At 44.2% G+C, this 19,797-nt stretch overlaps 1 protein-coding gene across 7 annotated transcripts in view; it reads right to left on the reverse strand.

Annotated features, from left to right (window-relative positions):
* Nucleotides 1–19,797, reverse strand: part of wscd2 (WSC domain containing 2) — a 593,216-nt gene that overhangs the window by 293,233 nt on the left and 280,186 nt on the right. For all 7 annotated transcript variants that reach the window (XM_072587825.1, XM_072587824.1, XM_072587821.1 and 4 more), the window contains one exon: nucleotides 17,560–18,781. In XM_072587825.1, coding sequence (XP_072443926.1) covers nucleotides 17,560–17,974 — 415 coding nt within the window. In that variant the 5' untranslated portion in view covers nucleotides 17,975–18,781. The remainder of the gene's footprint in view (nucleotides 1–17,559; nucleotides 18,782–19,797) is intronic.

Consider the following 19,797-nt stretch of genomic DNA (forward strand, 5'->3'; position numbering starts at 1 on the left):
TCACAGCAGCTTAATATTTGAAGATGCACAAAATGTTACGTGATCCAGATATTAGACAAGAATAATTACTTTGCAGATATACATATTCCTCATACATTAAAATGTAGCATCAAATCCATCAATTCCAACAAATAAGTGTAAAGCCAGTTTTATTACATACTTTGCCAAGGGAATAAACCAAAGGGTTTCCAATTTAAAGACCAGGCCTGTACATCACCTTCTATCTGACAAGAGTCAGAGCCTGTTACTGTTCAGAACTATGACCGAGGACCCACCATCACTCAGATCTCCAAACCAGTTATCATTCTGAGATCACACTCATGAACTTCTGGAGTTATTTTAAAGCTCTTCATTTTTGACTTATGGACATCATTGGGAAGATTCACATTTATCTGCCCTTGAACAGATGTATTGTCTACTCGAGCCACTGCAATCGATGAGGAAAGGATTCACCCACGGCGCTGCGAAGGGGTTCCTCTCTTTTGGCCCAACCCAGAGACTGTGAAGGAGTGGTGATATCTTTCAGAGTCAGAATGGTATGTGACTTGAAAACCGAAGCCTGTGCAGCTAGTCAAATAGTGTTTATGTTCAGTTTGGGTTCCTTCCCGTTTGACTTTATCTAACCATGTTGATATAACCTTCTATTCCTTTCGTTTAGACATTTTCCTAAAAATGTAGTTGCATGCCTCTGATGGGACTTGAACCCCAATCTTCTGGCCCAGAAGAAGGGACACTACCTCTGTGCCACAAGAGCCTTCACTTTCTTTGTTATACGCGATTGTTAATGTAGCAAGAGTTGATGACTCTGACAGAGGTCAACTGATGAATCAAGTGAAAATGATGGGGTAACAGGCAATACTGGGTGTGATAGGAACTGAGTTACTGAATTGTCAATAATCTCTATCCACAAGAAAAGCTGTATTTCACCAACAGACTTCGATCCTCCAAGTCAAATCTTAACGAGCTTCCCTTTCAAGACATTTGTGCTAATTGCTTCCTTTTGGAAACAAATTCATCGCTCTAAACTTTCTCTGGACAATAAAGTTCCGACTGAATGTCCAACTGGATTCTGGTCAGTAATTAGCTCAGATTGATGCCCCCTAGTTTTGGATGTTTTTTTGTTCGGTCTGCTGAACCTCTTCATAAATTTAAAGGTCTCAACAGATCACCAGATTTACACACAGCTTTCCAGTCCCATTATTCCATTCTCTCCAGAGATGCTCCATCTGACCTTGGAAAACTCATTGCAAATTGTGAAGGCCATTCGAACTTGTCTCAAACCCACTAATAGAAGGTGCATGACAGGTTAAAAGATCTGGATGATATTGTCAGCACTACTTATATTTTTTTATAATATTACAAACATATAGAGAAGGAAAAATAGCTTATCCATGCAGAACTCTGTATTAACACCTTTGCAAGATGGGACTGTATTCTGTCTGATCAAGGCCAGCATATTGGGTTAAGTCATGAGGCTGCAACAGAGAGTTTGTAGCCAGACAAAAGCTGCTTAGAGTCAGATGTTAGCAGAGTCATAGAATCATAGAGATGTACAGCATGGAAACATACCATTCAATCCAATTCATCCATGCTGACCAGATGTCCTAACCTAACCTAGTTGCATTTGTCAGCAATTGGCCCATAACCTCTAAACCCTTCCTATTCATATACCCATCCAGATGCCTTTTAAATGTTATAATTGTACCAGCCTCCACCACTCCCTCTGTTTGCTCATCATACACTCACCACTCTCCGTGTGAAAATGTTGGCCCTTAAATCCCTTTTAAATCTTTCCCCTCTCACCCTAAACCTATGCCCTCGCATTCTGGACTCCTCCAACCCAGGAAAAAGACCTTATCTATTTACCTTATCCATGCCCCTCATGATTTTATAAACCTCTATAAGGTCAACCCTCAGTTATTCTGATAAGATGTGAGATTTATAACTGCAAAAAGTTATCTTCATCCTGAGCCTTTACACCACCATTACATAGACTTGCATAGTGTAATTGCATAGACTACACAAAGGTCACATGGCAGTAATTTCAGAAGTTGCTTCAATTCTTTAATATTCTGTAAATACAAGGAAAGATTAGAGACACTGAGATTATTCTTCTTGGAGTAGAGAAGACTGAAGGTGTTCAGAGCTATGAACAATTTGGAAAGGGTAGAAAAGGATTTTCTGTTTCCCCTAGTTTGGTATTCTCAGGAACTAGTGGTCACAGTTTTCAATATTATCAGCAAGACAGTGAGGAGTGAGATGAGGAGAAGCTACATCACTCTGAGTTGTTAGGATTTGGAAAGCGCTGCCTAGGTGAGGTGGAGACAGATTCCATTGGAGGTTTCAAAATAGAACTGGATATATACTTGAATGTGAATAACTTGGAGGGCTACAGAGATTGGTCTGGAGAGTGGGACTAGCTGGGTAGATCTTTCGGGAGCTGGTACTGACACAATAGGTCCTAAGGCCTCCTTCTGTACTGTAAAATTCAGTGATTCTATGATTACATAATTCTTTCAAAACTTGTACATTTGGATTAATTTACCCAGGTTATTTTTCAATAGGCATGCTGATTGGAATAAGCGAAATCCTGGGTCTACTTGGGAGCAACTTTCTGATATATCCCCTCCAGTCAGTTTTGTAAACGAAGAGAATTGAGAGTCAACTTCATAAACACCTTTAATTCCATCGCTGCCAGGGACTACAGATAGTCATGGCTATTCCAGAAACAGAAGGAGAGTATCACAGCAGCTGTAAAGAGCAGTAATGTAATTTTCATATACTTTTAGTGAATGCGAGCTCTTCAAAATTAGCAGAGCCACAAGGAATGGGTAACAAAGAAGGGAAACAAACTGGTTGGTTCTTCCAGAAAGGCAGCAGGAATATAACATGTGGAATAATCTCCTTCTGTGCTGTAACTTCTCAGTTTCTTTCTATAATTAGGCACTTTTAACATTTTAGCTGTGAGTCCAATGGTATGATAACCATTTGCATGAGGGGCACTTGCAGTATTTGGAGAAGGAATGAAAGCTCCTATGGTGGAGAAATGGGAAGGGAGAGATTAGGGGCTCCGACTGGGTGTGAGATTGAGGAGCAGACTCCAACTCTTTTCCCTACTTGCATTTCTTGAAGGGCTCTCTGGCAGAGTGTGTGTCAGTAAGCCTTCCCATGGGTGGAGGTTGTGATTTTTTTCCCCTGAATCTGGCAATCCTTTCTTGGATATAAAAGTGAATTTGTTATCTAAACTTGGAAGCTACACTTGATGAGTGAGCAGATCAGGTTACAGAGATGGGAAGGGGTACACTCATGAAGGGATTGAAAGAAGTTTGAGAATCTTAAGTGTGAGGCATTTGGGGAACTGGGAGCCAATGCAAGTCAGAAAGGACAGGACAGGATTTGATACAATATTGGCTGCAACGAGGTATTCAGTCATGGAGGGCAGGAGAGTATAATGCCAAGAATTATGAAATGTGAATCCATGCAATTTGCAACAAAGGCTCATTGGATAATAGAGCATGGAAGCGAGCTCAGATCCTCCACAAATTCAGGGGAAGCTAAATCCAGTTACTTCATTACTGTCGCTACCTTGTCTGAGAGTAGATCATTTAAAAGGGAGGAAAGATTTTCATTTGTGTAGCTACTTTCATGATAACGACACATCACAAAGTGTTTGATAACCAATGTGGTATTTATGAAGTGCAGTAGTGTTGTAGTTCTGGAGATGGAGGAGCCAATTTGCATGCAGTAAACCCACACAAAAATCAATGTAACCACTAGTTGGATGGTCTGCTGGTGTTGGTTAGGGATGAATAATGTCCGGCACACTGAGAAAAACCATTTCTCCAAATTTTTCTTCAAAACATTTTTTGTGATAATTTACGCTCCTCTAGACTTCTCAAGAAGCCTGAAACAGCACATCCCACACTACAGTACTCCATTGATATTGCATTGGAGTATTAGCCATGATTAAGGGAAAGTGAGAACTAGGCAAAAGTGAGTACTGCAGATGATGGAAATCAGAGTCTAGATTAGAGTTAACTCAGAAAGTGAATACTGCAGATGCTGCAGAGACCTGAGCTCACAATCATGGCTAATAGAGTCAAGATTAGAGTGGTGCTGGAAAAGCACAGCAGGTCAGGCAGCATCCAAGGAGCAGGAAACTTGACGTTTTGGGCAAAAGCCCTTCATCATTAGATCGATTTTCCTGCCCCTCGGATGCTGCCTGACCTGCTGTGCTTTTCCAGCACCACTCTAATCTTGACTCTATTAGCCATGATTGTTAGCGCAGGTATCTGCAGTGGGGTTTAAACCCATAACTTTCTAACTCAGATGTATGAGTGCTTCCCATTCAGCCAATAGCCCACACATCTAGCACAGCTCAGAGACTGGACCTGGGACCTCTCTGCTCTGCATGCCCCTGTATCAGACAATAATATGTTCATCCCTTAGACATTCCATGGTCTCAATTCTTTGCACAGTGTTTTTAGGCAGTCATCAGCAGCATTGCTCTAGATCACTGAATAACTGAGAAACACCCATGATTTTTGCCATTTATGCAAATGATTTGGATGACACCAAATTTGGAGGAGTAACAGACAGCAAAAGAGGTTACCTCTGAGTGCACCAGGATCTTGATCAGATAGGCCAATGGGCGAAGGAGTGGCAGATGGAGTTTAATTTAGATAAATGTTGCATTTTGGCAAGACAATTCAGGGCAGGACTTATACATTTAATGGTATGGTCCTGGGGGGTGTTACTGAGTGAAAAGACCTTGGAGTGCAGGGTCATAGTTTCTTGAAAGTGGAGTCACAGGTAGATAGGATAGTGAAGATGGCGTTTGGTATGCTTTCCTTTATTGGTCAGTGCGTTGAGTATATGAGTTGGGAGGTCATGTTGTGGCTCTACAGGACATTAGTTAGACCACTTTTGGAATACTGCATTTAATTTTGATGTCCCCACTATAGGAAGGATGTTGTGAAAGTTGAAAAGGTTCAGAAAAGATTTACAAGGATGTTGCCAGGATTGGAAGGTTTGAGCTATAAAGAGAGGGTGAATAGAGTGGAGTTATTTTCCCTGAAGCACAGGAGGTTGAAGGGCGACCTTATAGAGGTCTGTAAAATCATGAGGGGTGTGAATAGGGTGAACACCGAAGGTCTTTTCCTCAGGGTGGGGGAGTCCAAAACTAGAGGGGCTAGATTTAAGGTGAGTGGGGAAATATTGAAAAGGGACATAAGGGACAACCTTTACACAGAGGGTGGTGCATGTATGGAACGAGCTGCCAGAGGAAGTGATCAAGGCTGGTACATTTACAACATTTAAAAGTCATCTGGTTAGGTACATGAATAGGGAGGGTTAACAGGGATATTAGCCAAATGCTGGAAAATGGGACTAGATTAATTTAGGATAGCTGGTCAGCATGGATGAGTTGGACTGAATGTGTGTTTTCATGTTGGACAGCTCTATGACTCTCTAACTCTACATACACTCTCAAATGAAGAACGGTTATACTTTAGATATTAAAGTGCAAGAAAGCATAGATGAAATGTGCTCCAGCAAAAGTTAGCAACATTAAAAATACTGAACTGGGAGCAAAGTGCTGTGAGCAAGTGATTAGTGGGAACTGAACTCAGATTATTTTTAGGAGATTATAGTTCCTCTTCTTTAACTGAGTGTTTTCTTTACCAATCGCTGAGGGATCTGAAGTTCTCCAGCATCATTTCTCATGCCTGTTAACTACAGCGGCCTCTTCTTACAGGTTTGCCAGAACCCCTTCCTGAGCACATATGCTTTTGGTGCGTTGAATCAGTGCAGTTTTGTGTAGGTGTGAAAATTTATCACATGAATTAAAGTCAAGGTGAAGTTGACACAAGCTGACAAAGTTCCTGGCATGCTCTGTGACATACCTGTGTCATGAGGAAAGACAGATAGAACCCATCTGCATGTAAACATTTGCTTATCTCCTCAGTCTCTCCCTGAGAGTGCACAGTCATCCCTGCAATGAATTAAGTTTTTGCCGGTACTATCTGCAACTGTGTACTCCTCATGCTCATCACAGAGCCCTAATACACATTGCTACAGAATGATCACTAGTAGATTGGAGTTATTATTTATTATTTGGGATCATGTCCCTCAGGTCAAACAAAAACCAGTCATCTCTCATTCTAATGAGAGGACAGCCCTGTGGTCTGGTAAGAATATGGAGACTTGACTTGAGCTAGGACAGCATTTATTCGGAGTGAACCACATTGTTGTGGGCCTGGAATCACATGTAAACAAGATCGTGAAAAGATGGCAGATTTCATTCCTGTAAGGGCATTGAGATGGGTTTTAATAAGTTCATGGTGTAAGGGTTAACACACTGGTGTGGATAGAAGATTGGCTGGTCAACAGAAAATAGAAGGTAGGCAAAGTTCACAACTTTTCAGTTGGCAAGATGGAACGATTCATGTGCCACATCAATAAATTTGAACACGTGATTTATGTGAAGGACCAAAGGTACGGTTGTTAAATTTGCTGATGCTGACAGGTATGAAACTAAATCATAAAGAGGACATAAGGAGGCGACAATAGGATATAGATAAATTAAGTGAAGGGGCAAAGATTTGGCAAAGAGTATGATGTGGGGAAATGTCAGATTGTTCATTTTGGCAGGAAGAATAAAAGAAAATAATCTAAATGATGAGAAATTAGAGACCTCTGAGCTGCAGTAGGATCTGAGTGCCCTGGAGCATGAATCACAAAAGCGTTAGAATGCAGGTACAGCAACGAAAGCTGATTGAATATCACTGCAAGGAAAGCTAAATAAAAACAAAGTGATAAGGTTGTGCTTCAATTGTGTCGGACAATGTGACTGCATCTGCAGGACTGACCTCCCAGTTTAAGAAATGATACAAACATGTTGGAAGTAATTCAGAGCAGTTTAACTAAAACTAATATTTAGAATGGGCAGCTTGGCCTATGAGGAATGCTTGGACAGGCTCAATCCACTGGAGTTTTGAAGAGTAAGAGACAGCTTGATAGATGTCTACAAGATCTTGAGGGGTCCTGACGGTGTGAATGTGGTGTGAATGTTTCCTCATGGGGGAGAATCTTGAACCAGGGCTCACTGTTTCAAAATGGATCCCCCTCTTGCAGAGGATCATAAGCCTTTGGAACTCTCTTCCTCAAAAGGTGGTATAAGTACAAGAATTGCAATAGTTTTAAGGCAGAGATAAATAGATTCTTGATAAATAAAGGGGTGAAAGGTTAATGGGAGAGAGATGGGAATGTGGAGTAATTAGATCTAACTGATTAGCACAGCAGACTTGAGGGACCAACTGGCTTCCTCCTGTTCCTTATGGGGAGGTTTGCATGTATATTTGCATGTGGAGAGAAACACTTACATTCTAACATTTTCAAAGCTTTGTTTCCTGCCATTTTGATTTATGGTGCTAGGGGCTTAGCAACTCCATTTAGTCAGACGCACTGCAGGTATGTAACACAACAGATACAACAGGGGTGACAAGTTGACACATGGTTGTAGAAACCACAGGGTTATAAATGTCGAAGTGGTGCTTGAAGCGTTGTCTTTCACATTTTCGCCAGTTCTCTAATCCCCACTCACACTGGTTTATTTAACCTTTGCAGCTCCTCTTAGAAGTTTAGCCCTCAGAAGTTTAATGTTTCTTTCAAGAGTTGCAAAAGAGGTTTTGAAGCTCAAAGCTTACACATTTCCTGACATGTCTCTTGTGCAGTCATGATATTTGATTGCTGAATTCTGACTGTACTTCAAAGTGAAGGTTTTCAATCAATAATTTTAAGCAGCTTTTTATCTCAACATTCTGCTTTGGATGGAGTTAAGTTCAACCAAGTGGAGCGAATAAGCTGGGATTTTGATAAATTTATAATGCCTTAATTTAAAATTCATTGTGTTTTCAAATCCCTCCTTATCAAGATTATGAGGGGCATAAATGGGGTGGCTAGAGAGAGATGTTTCCCCTTAGAAGAGGGGTCAGAAGGCAGAGAAGCGAGATGTCTGCAGGGGATTTGAGGTAAAGCTTTCCATGCAGCGGGCAGTGGGTGCCTGGAACTCCCTGCTCAAAGTGGTGGTCAGATAGGAACTCCCAAGACGTTTAAGAAGTCACTTAGATGATCGCTTGAAACAACGCACCACACAAGGCTATGGACCAAGTATTGTCAAATAGTATTAAAATAAATAGGCTCTTGATGACTATTGTGGACATGATGAACCAAAGGGCCTTTTTTTTCTGTGATGTGATACTCTTTGACTCTATCTCTTTAACCTGTTTCCCTCCCTTGCCTCAGCCTTACAACCTCCCGTGATCCTCCAATTCGGGCATCTCACACATCCCCAGTTTTAATTGCTCCAACATTGGCCACCGTACCTTCAGCAGCTTGTGTCCTAGGCTCTGGAATTCCCTCCTTTAATCTCCCTTAGGACAATCCTTAAGATCAACTTTTTGACCAAGTGTTTGGTCACCTAACATCTCCCTCTGCAGCTCAGCCTCTGACATATTTGGAAGAGTCATGGTGGCGTTTTACAACACCGAAGGCCACAATATTAGCTGCTCATGCTGACACTTCTGGGCCCAAGTAATCATTGTCAACGTTACAAGTTATCACTACAACTGATCAGTGATGGTGGTGGACTATGTGGTATGTATTCTGTCATGCTCAGTGCATCTTACTTTACCTGCTGTGACAGCTGTAACTGAAACACAAGCTTCTGACCTCACTCAATACCTCACTAAATGTCAATAGCCTCAGCCATCTAACATTGGGAGGTGATTGCTACTGGATTATAAAGTCAGAAACTCAGCTATTGTCCTGGGAATCCTGGTTTAAATCCCATTGGAGTGATTGGAATCATGGCTAGGTGGATTTCATTGGGCCATCCAGGGAGCACTTGCTGACCAATATAAGCAAGAGGTCTCCTCAGTCTAGGGACTGGCTTTGAGCTGGTTGGTCAGAGCCCATGTACAGCGCACATGTAAATAAAGGGTGACTTGGTGACAGGATACCAGCCTCTGTGCAGTTATTTCACCCAACCTGTCTGAAAGACTAATTAATGAGACCCTTTGCTGCTAACTTCCTTAAACTACAGCAAGTTCAGAAATTGCTGGAGAAACTTAGCAGGTCTGGCAGCACCTATGGAGAGAAAGCAGAGTTAATGTTTCGAGACCAGTGGCACTTCTTTAGAACTGATTGTAGCTGGGAAAAAGGTGGTAGTTACGCTGATGACGGAGGTGGGGAGGCCAGAATCTTGGAATGAGAGAACAGATAGGTGGAGATGGAGCAGAAAGAAAGAAGAAAAGCTATGAAGATAAAGGAATGGTTGACAGTAGGCCAAGGAAGGAAAAAGGCTGGTCATGGGGACCATGTGTAGGTCAGAATAGATTGCCTATGCTGAATGTAATGACATGGCCTGGGGTTTGGGATAAAGGACATTAAGAGGGTCGTTCAGGCTCTAAAATTACTGAACTCAATATTGAGACCTGAAGGCTGCGGGATCCCCAAGCAGAAGATAAGATGCTGTTCTTCCAGCTTGCACTGAGCATCCTTAAGTGGCATTGGTTTTAATCAGACTAGTTAGGGCAGCACAGTGGCTCAGTGGTTAGCACTGCTGCCTCACAGTGCCAGGAACCCAGATTCGATTCCAGCCTGTCTGTGTATCCTCCCCATGTTTGCGTGGGTTTCCTCTGGGTGCTCCAGTTTCCTCCCATAGTCCAAAGATGTGCAGGTTAGGTGGTTTGGCCATGGCAAATTGCCCATTGTTCCAAGGATTTGTGAGCTGGGTGGGTTAGCCATCGGAGATGTGGGGTTACAGGGTGGGATGCTCTTCAGAGGATCAGTGTGGACTCAATGGGCTGAATGGCTTCTTTCCACACTGTAGGGATTCTATGATTCTAGTATTCCCCACCTTATTAGATTAGATTACTTACAGTGTAGAAACAGGCCCTTTCGGCCCAACAAGTCCATACGGCCCCACCGAAGCGTAACCCACCCACACCCCTACATCTATATCTATATCTACCCCTTACCTAACACTATGGGAAATTTAGCATGACCAATTCACCTGACCTGCACATCTTTGGAATGTGGGAGGAAACCGGAGCACCCGGAGGAAACCCACGCAGACACGGGGAGAATGTGCAAACTCCACACAGTCAGTCGCCTGAGGCGGGAATTGAACCCGGGTCTCTGGCCCTGTGAGGCAGCAGTGCTAACCACTGTGCCACCGTGCCGCCCACTTATGATATTTACTCTATACCCTTCTGAGCTGACTCCATCCTTGAACAGTTTTATCTACTAAACATTGTTATTTACTTTGTTTTAGTTAAGAAATGCCTATACATATACAGAGGAACCTCGATTATCCAAACGTGATGGGCGGGCACTACTTTATTCGGATAATTGAGTATTCAGTTAGTTTATTCAGTGCCTCTCCTCTGGGGTTCGGAATTTTCTGAAGTTTCCTTTAGCCTGGCTCTGCCTGCCTTGCTCCCTTTCACTGTGTCAGAGTTTGTTTCTGAGCAGAGACACACTTGAGTGCATTGCTGAAGCCCCCACCAGCCCACCAATCAGTTCAATGGGATTGACACATTGTTAAGTCCGCTCCCTGTTCAGGAGACTCGAGCCCCGCCCCCTGTCTGCCCCCCCCACCAACCCCCACATCTGTCCCCACCCCTGACCACCCCATCCATTCCCCCCACCCCACTCCTGACCCCGTTCGGCCTCATAACCAACCCCGTCCAACACTGCCCCTGTCTGTCCCCACATCTGCACCCACGTCCAACCTGGCTGCCCCCACCCCCAATGCGCTCCCACCCTCTTGTGTGCCCCTCCCCACCCCCGTCAGATCCTGTGAGCCTCCTGTCCACACACCCCCCACCCCCCCCCCCCCCCCCCCCCAACCTCTCTCCGCGGCAGCCAGACTGGACACCAACAGTAAGACTGCTGCTGCCTTTGGGGTGTGAGTCTCAAAATAGTGCACACACACACACTCACGCACACGCCTGTGTAGAACTCCAGAGAAAGTGTGGAGTGAGAGAAAGAGAGAGAGGGCGGGAGGTCAGTCATTTGGAGACGGTGCCTGGGCTCCCATCGATGTCCAGGATTGTTCTTGGCAGCATTTCAGTGAGTTGAGTTCATTTTTAATCATTATAAACAAAAGACGTGATCAGTGTTGAAATACCTCTTTGATATAATGTTTCTATGATTTTCTTCGGATAATCCGAATTTCAGATAATTGACATTCGGATAATCGAGGTTCTTCTGTACATGAATTCGAGTGGGGAAAGAAAGCAAATGGTTGCTTTCTTGTTTGTTTTTAAAAAATTTTTCTACTGTTTTTAACAGAAACATTAAATGCCAAAGATGTTGAAATACATGTGTTGTACCAAAGGTTAAAAATTTAACATTGTACACCCCTGTCCAACAATGGCATCTCCAAATCATTGTTCCAAAGGGAAGACATTGGGGCAGGAATAAAGACTGCTCAATGATTCCTCAGGTTATCCCTCAATAATGAGGAGAGAAACTGAACGGGCCTTCATTGAGTGGTCAGCAAAGGCCAGGATGTTGACTTCCATGTGGTTGAAATAAGTGGGCAACACTTTGAAAATGAATATAAGTTGTGTTTTGAAAATAAATCCATGATTCTCCCTTTCTTTCCTGAAGAAATGACTTATCTCTTCTCCTCTCCCAATCTTACCCTGGTGCCTGGTGTTGCGTGGTCCTGAGTTTCAGCCAATTTTCTGTTGACTTTCTGGCTTTCTTTGGGTTGTTTGGGGAAGGGAGCTGCGAACATTGAGATATGGTCTGTTCATAAAGTTCAACTCCAAGCTTCCTGTGACCTCAGGATCAGACTGGGGAGGGACAAATCAGATGATGAGAGGGTTATGGCTGAATTCCAAACCATTGTCAGAAGAACAATCATATCAACAGCCAGAAAAAGAGCCAGGAAAACCACGGGAAGGCATGGGTTTAACTGAGAACTTCGAACTCTGTCATTTAAGTAAATGATTCAAAAGTGCATCAGGATTGTGGTTGTAATTCAACATTGTTCAAATTTGTAAGTTAATTGAAACACATCTTCCTTTCCCAAACTTGCAATCTGATTACAAAAAAACATCAATAAACCATATATGTTATGGAAGGACACTTACACAGATAGTACAAACAGACTCAAAAGGCAATTTGATGCAATTCTGCTGATGGAAAGGATTGAGGGATTTGGTAAACAGATGGGTTAACGGGAAATGACCTGTCAAGATTGGAAAAAGGTCTGATGATTTGCTTTGTTTCTATTAGTAATGGATTCATCTTTTCTATAATATAAATTCACACTGTATCATTCAAAAACACTGAGCAAAATATAGCAAGACTAATAGAGTCATTACAAGGAAATAAGCTAACTCCAGGGGCTCACATGACACAATAAACTGCAACAGTGATATTACACATCATTAATATTTCAATCCAGACATCAGAAAGGATCAACAATAGGTAATGTACTGTTAGCACAAGAGGGATCAGGACAATATAGCCTTCTCAAAAACTGAATAATATATTAAATAAATAATAACATTAAAGCCTAGAGCTATGTGAAACCATTATTTCAGACTTGACATGTAGCTAACTGTTGAACAATAGAATGGGCAGTTGTCAGTGATGCTCACATCCCACAAATACATTTTAGACAAAAGTCGAACCCAAGTGGATTCAACGCTGAAAATGCTGGAAATCTGAAATAAAAAGAGAAAACATTGGGAGGAGTTTAGCAGATCCAGCAGCATCTTTTTATCTGTTTGGGTATGGATTGTGGGCACCATTGTCTAGGCCATCCTTAACTGCCCAGAGAGGGCAGTTAAGATTCAACCATATTGCTGTGGGTCTGGAGTCACATGTAGGCCAGACCGGGTAAGGACGGTAGATTTCACTGGCTAAAGGACATGAGTGAACCAAATGGATTTTGCCGGCTGTTGGCAGTGGACACCATTACGTCAGCTTTTAATTCCAGATATTGAAAATGAATTGAAATTTCACAAGTTACTCTGGTGTCTTTCTGCCCCATGTATCCAGAGCACTAGCCTGGAGCTCCGGATTATGGGTCCAGTGACATTATCGTTAAATCTCAGAATTATTACATTGCAGAAGGAGGCTATTTGGCCCATCGTGTCTGCACTGGCTCTGTTATCTAGGGCTATTCTCCCCACATCCTGCACACCTTACTGTCTAAAACATGGACTCCTCCCTCCCCTTCCTAGATCAGACTCCTCCCTCCCCTTCCTGGACCTCTCCATTTCTATCTCGGGCGACCGAATCAACACAGACATTTACTATAAACCGACCGACTCCCACAGCTACCTAGACTACACCTCCTCCCACCCTGCCTCCTGTAAAAACGCCATCCCATATTCCCAATTCCTTTGTCTCCGCTGCATCTGCTCCCAGGAGGACCAGTTCCAATACCATACAACCCAGATGGCCTCCTTCTTCAAAGACCACAATTTCCCCCCAGACATGATCGACGATGCCCTCCAGCGCATCTCCTCTACTTCCCGCTCCTCCGCCCTTGAGCCCCGCCCCTCCAATCGCCACCAGGACAGAACCCCACTTGTCCTTACTTACCACCCCACCAACCTCCATATACATCGTATCATCCGTCGTCATTTCCACCACCTCCAAACGGACCCCACCACCAGGGATATATTTCCCTCCCCTCCCCTATCAGCGTTCTGAAAAGACCACTCCCTCCATGACTCCCTCGTCAGGTCCACACCCACCACCAACCCAACCTCCACTCCCGGCACCTTCCCCTGCAACCGCAAGAAATGCAAAACTTGCACCCACACCTCCCCCCTTACTTCATTCCAAGGCCCCAAGTGATCCTTCCATATCAGCCACAAATTCACCTGCACCTCCACACACACCATTTACTGCATCTGCTGCACCCGATGTGGCCTCCTCTACATTGGGGAGACAGGCCGCCTACTTGCGGAACGTTTCAGAGAACACCTCTGGGACACCCGGACCAACCAACTCAACCATTCCGTGGCTCAACACTTCAACTCCCCCTCCCAATCCACCAAGGACATGCAGGTCCTTGGACTCCTTCATCGCCACACCATAGCAACACGAGGGCTGGAGGAAGAGCGCCTCATTTTCCGCCTAGGAACCCTCCAATCACAAGGGATGAACTCAGATTTCTCCAGTTTCCTCATTTCCCCTCCCCCCACCTTGTCTCAGTCCCAATCCTCGAACTCAGCACCACCTTCCTAACCTGCAATCTTCTTCCTGACCTCTCCACCCCCACCCCCACTCCGGCCTATCACCCTCACCTTGACCTCCTTCCACCTATCGCATTTCCAACGCCCCTCCCCCAAGTCCCTCCTCCCTACCTTTTACCTTAGCCTGCTGGACACACTTTCCTCATTCCTGAAGAAGGGTTCATGCCCGAAACGTCGATTCTCCAGTCTAAAACACCATCAACGTGCTCCTGAATGCCTCAGCTGCACCTGTAAATTTCTCCCTGTGGAAGCAGAGTCAACACTTCGAGTCCCATATGACTCTTCTTTCAAATTTCATTTCCTTTTGAAGGACAGCTGTATTGAACTCAAAATGGTTACACTAAACCAATGTACAACGCATTACCACAGAGTGTGCCAGAAGCAGTCAGCGTTATTAAGAGGCTGCTCAATGAGGAGGAAAGAATTCGAAAGTTATGCTGATAGAGTTAAATGAAGACGGGTGGGAGGATGCTAGTGGGGACCACAGGTAGGTCAAACGGTTTGTGACCATGTTGAATGTTCTAGGTGAGAGATAGGCCTCCCCTTCCAATTATTACCCCTCGTCAGGTACAGCGCCTGGTCTGACGGCTGGTTAAAATTAACAGTGAACATTCCTTTCATGTTTCTTATGGAATGCCAGTGAATAGATATATTCATCAGCCTTTCAACAAAGTGTGCACAATCTTTTTTTTCATTAAAACTAGATTTTTCTTTTGAAAGGTCAGCAGTCCTTCTGCATCGACCAAGAATAATATCACCATCGTCGATTCTGATACGTTTTTGTTTTCCTAGCACTCTTGTTCACATCACAATCCCAAGGGAAAGAAATTGAACAATTTTAGGGTTTTAAAGATTGGTTTCCACACTGAAGTTTCAAGCCAATGGGTGAACTGGATAGATGTGTAGAAGTCAGTTGCTCTTGTAGGAGAATCTAGGACCAAAGGACATAATCTGAGAATGAGACACTTAAGACAGAAAGGGTGGAGAATCTGGTAAATTCCTTAAAGCACACAGTGGGCTGTCGAGGCTGGATCATTAACTCTATTCAGGGCTGAGATAGACAGATTTTCAAACAGTAAGGGAATCGAGGATTATGTGGAAAAGGGAGTTGAGGATTATCAGAGCAGCCATGGTCTTATTGAATGCAGGAGCAGACTCAAATGGCCCTTCTGTTCCTACATTTCTTCATAAGCAAGCTGCCCATTTGTAAGTGAGCTGCATGCCAGAGATTAGATTAGATTAGATTCCCTACAATGTGGAAACAGGCCATTCGGCCCAACAAGTCCACACTGATCCTCCAAAGAGTAACCCACCCAGACCCATTTCCCTCTGACTAATGCACCTAACACTATGGGCAATTTAGCATGGTCAATCCATCCTAACCTGCACATCTTTGGATTGTGGGAGGAAACCGGAGCACCCGGAGGAAACCCACACAGACACGGGGAGAATGTGCAAACTCCACAGACAGTTGCCCGAGGCTGGACTCAAACCCCGGTCCCTGGTGCTGCGAGGCAGCATTGCTAACACTGAGCCACCATGCCACTGTTATGAGTTAGATGGTCAATGGACAGCTTCTTCATGTTAAATGTGCAGTTACTAAGAAGCTGATGGGTACAGAGTGCTGCCACACGATAAGAGCACACAATCTTTGCTAGGACACTAAGCTTCGATGTGTGTTACGCACTGACTCTGGATGCACACCCGCTATGCACTGGGGGGAGTGGGACGCCTTACTGTAATGGAGCATCACTGGATTCATACAGACAATGGTATCTAGTGTAGTCTGCGCCAGAACTGTAGACACTTAATGCAGGCACCAGTTTGGTCCTGAAACAGGATATGTACTGACTGTTGAAATTGCAAGGGCTCCATTAGCATCCAAACTTTGCAGCTGCAAGTAACTCATGACTGTTTTAAACTTACATTTTCCTGTCTAGAGACACACAGTCCCACAGCACGGAAACAGACCCTTTGGTTCAACAGTCCATGCCGACCATAATCCCAAACTAAACTAGCCCCATTTTCCTACACTTGGTCCATGTGCCTCCAAACCTCCCTATTCATGTACTTATCCAAATATCTTTTAAATGTTGTAACAGTAGCACACCCACCACTTCCTCTGGATGTTCATCCCACCTACAAACCATTCTGTAAAAATGTTGCCCCTCATGTACTGTTTTAGATTAGATTCCCTACAGTGTGGAAACAGGCCCTTTGGCCCAACCAGTCCACACCGACCCTCCAAAGAGAAACCCACCCAGACCCATTTTCCCTCTGACTAATGCATCTAACACTGTGGGCAATTTAGCACGACCAATTCACCTAACCTGCACATCTTTGGACTGTGGGAGGAAACTGGAGCAAACCCACGCAGTCACAGGGAGAATGTGCAAACTCCACACAGACAGTCACCCGAGGCTGGAATCAAATCTGGGTCCTTGGTGCTGTGAGGCAGCAGTGCTAACCACTGCACCACCGTGCCGCCCCATAATGCTTTTAATGTTTTAAATGCTTTTAATGTTTTAAATGCTTTTCCTCTCATCTGCCCCTAATCTTGAAATCCTCCACCCTAGGGAGAAGACACCTGCCATTCATCTTATCTATATCCCTCATTTTTAAAAAAACCTCCAAAAGGTCACCTCTCAACTTCCTATGTTCCAGTGAACAAAGTCCCAACCTCTCCAGACTCTCCCTATAACTCAAACCTTCCATACCTGGCAACGTCCAGGTAAATCTTTTCTCCAGTTTGATAATAAGACATCTCACAAAATAGTTCACTGCAGCATTGTTCCCACCTGTCAGATACGGAAATCTACCTCTGTCACATTACCAGCACGAAAAGTACTTGAAAAGTTGAGGGTAAAATACATAAGTCAATTGAAGCAGGACAGAATACTAATAAGAGATTTCATTCACCTAGGATTAATTATAAGGTCAATCCAGCTTTAGCAAATGAAACATTTGCATCAGTAATTTTTCAAAATGTCTCTTGCGTACTTATGTCCCGATGGGTTAGCCAGATTTCAGAAATATGAATTGCATCACTAAAGATTATGTCTTTTTTTTTCATCTCTGCAAATTAACCATTGCAATGGAGATAGATAAACAGCACTAACCTCCTCTGCTTCTGTAACATAAGATTCCTCAGCAAATGTATCTGATATAAGGTCAGAGGATTCCATTTCTGCTCTTCACTGGAGAAGGCAGGCAATGAGTGAGATGAGAAAGCAGCAGCTAATCGCCAACAACAGATCGAAGAACGTACCTCTGTTTTCTTCCTGGTCTCTCGACACCTTCCCCTTCAGGGCCCTGCTCCAACTCCGAACATGCTCCACGGATCTCAACTTGTCAGCGGAGTCTTGCGAGACCGGTTTCAGCCATGGTGGGCCATATCTCCGCGGCAACGGTGGGGACTCCTTCTCCACCGCTTCCCTGTAGCCCCTGGCGAAGGGTAGGAAGGCGAACTGCTGGAGACGGCCTGTGCCCACGGAGCCACCCAGGGGTCCACTCACCGTGCCGTCGCTGGGGTACGAGGCCTGGCCTGTGATGGCACTGTCTCCCACAAACCCTGAGTGCAGAAACATCAAGCTGCCAGCCATGAGGTAAATGATTATGAAGGTGAAAAATCGGACTGGCCTCCGTCGGAAATACCGCTGGATTTTTATCGCTAATCTGGCCATTCCCGACACATTACCTTCTTTTTTTGAGTGCTTCTTTTGTAATTCAGGGCTGCTGGTCAACAAAAGAAAAATAGAATATTCTCTTAATCAGCAGCTCAAAGCTTTTCCAAAACACAAATACAAAGGGAGGAAGTTTTTGTAACCCACACCACAGTTGGAGTGGCAACACTATTATTCAATTCGACTGTTTCCTCCCAACTCGTGCTTTATTAGTTTTGTGTTTCCTTGCGATACAGAACATAATCAAAAGAGCTTGGCATTCCCAAGGAGATTGTTCACTGGGTCGTTGTCAGCGTTGCAGTGTTTGACAGAGCTGCTTAAGTTCCTTATCAATGGAAGGAAAAGAACTCTCCAACCCACACCCACCCACCCAACTCTGCCCACACCCTGCACTCTCTGTCCAGAGTGAGAGGATAATTCACTTGTCCAAATTTCTGTCAGCTGAGACACTGTCTGGCAGAGCAGGCTGTAATCTTATATTCACACCGGGCTGTCTTTGTTGAGTATTTTGATATCTTCCTCCCTATTTAAATTCTTCAGAGTGGCCCAAGGGAGCTGAGTGATAGAGGATTCACATCAGGTAAGTGAAGTGTTTGTGGAAATGGTGTGATTGTGGATGTGCTGACACAGGCCCCAATTCTTTTTCCAATCCCGAACGCCAGCTTCTCGTGAGCATCCTTTATTTCGGGGCGGTGGGGGATTTCACGTTCTCCCCCTCTCACCGCTGCCTTCGTGTGAAGGGGTCAGGTTCTGTTCCTTTCCCTGGCAGGCTCCGTCTCACTCTGTCCATCTGCACAGGTTCAGTTCCTGCGAAAAAAAAACAGAAAGGCACACAAAATCAAAACGGTGGAGTGTGGGTGACCTTTGCTGAATGTGAGAGAGAGAGAGAGAGAGAGAGAGTGAGGCAGCACTTATGACAATTGTCGCTCTGTAACCTGAAGATGAAATTAACTTTATGGATCTCAGAAGCAGTTTTCTAGTCATTAACAACTTTGCAAAATGTCAGTCGTACCAGTAAAAATACTGCCAGTCAGTTTTAAAGCTGACTTATCCCCTCATGTTTGGAGTTGTGACATTCCAGAATGTATTTCTTCTTTCTTTCATCGCTTATCATCCTGATCATTTCAAACCCTCAGGTGGCACAGTGGCTCAGTGGTGAGCACGGCTGCCTCACAGCACCAGGTACCCAGGTTCGATTCCACTCTTGGGTGACCGTCATTGTGGAGTTTGCATGTTGTCCCCAGGTCTGCTCGGGTTTGTTCCGGTTTCCTCCCACCGTCCGAAGTTGTGGATCGGCTGATCTAAATTAATATAGGGATATGCAGGCTTGGTGGATTCACCATGTGAAATACAAGGTTACAGGAATGGGTCTGGGTTGGAAGCTCTTTGAAGGGTAGCTATGAACTTGATGGGCTGAATGGCCTGCTTCCACACTGTAGAAATTCTATGATTTAATTTAAAAAGCTGAAAATGTTCATCGGGCTCTGGTAGATTCCACATGTGAAGTACAGTTGGACGTTTCAGGTTCGGGAGCACTGAATACATTTGACAAATTATAAATGTACGTGTGACAGTCGGGTGTGGTAGTGAATTGTACAGAGAGAAGATCCCAAGTTTGGATACCCCTGAGCTGAGCTCAATTAACTAACCACAGGCAGTGAGTCTGTGGTCACTGTGCAGTGGGCCTGTGCCTCTTTCACCTACTTTGTGGGATATTGTTTGCTGCTCCTGAAGATTATACCTGGGTCCTGTAAATTAGAACAAGATTGGGCGCATTCATTCATAACTGCACAGAAACAGCTCCAGTGTGGGTGTCTGATGTT

This window comes from Chiloscyllium punctatum, chromosome 17 (genome assembly GCF_047496795.1).
Source record: "Chiloscyllium punctatum isolate Juve2018m chromosome 17, sChiPun1.3, whole genome shotgun sequence".
NCBI classification, from domain to species: domain Eukaryota; kingdom Metazoa; phylum Chordata; class Chondrichthyes; order Orectolobiformes; family Hemiscylliidae; genus Chiloscyllium; species Chiloscyllium punctatum.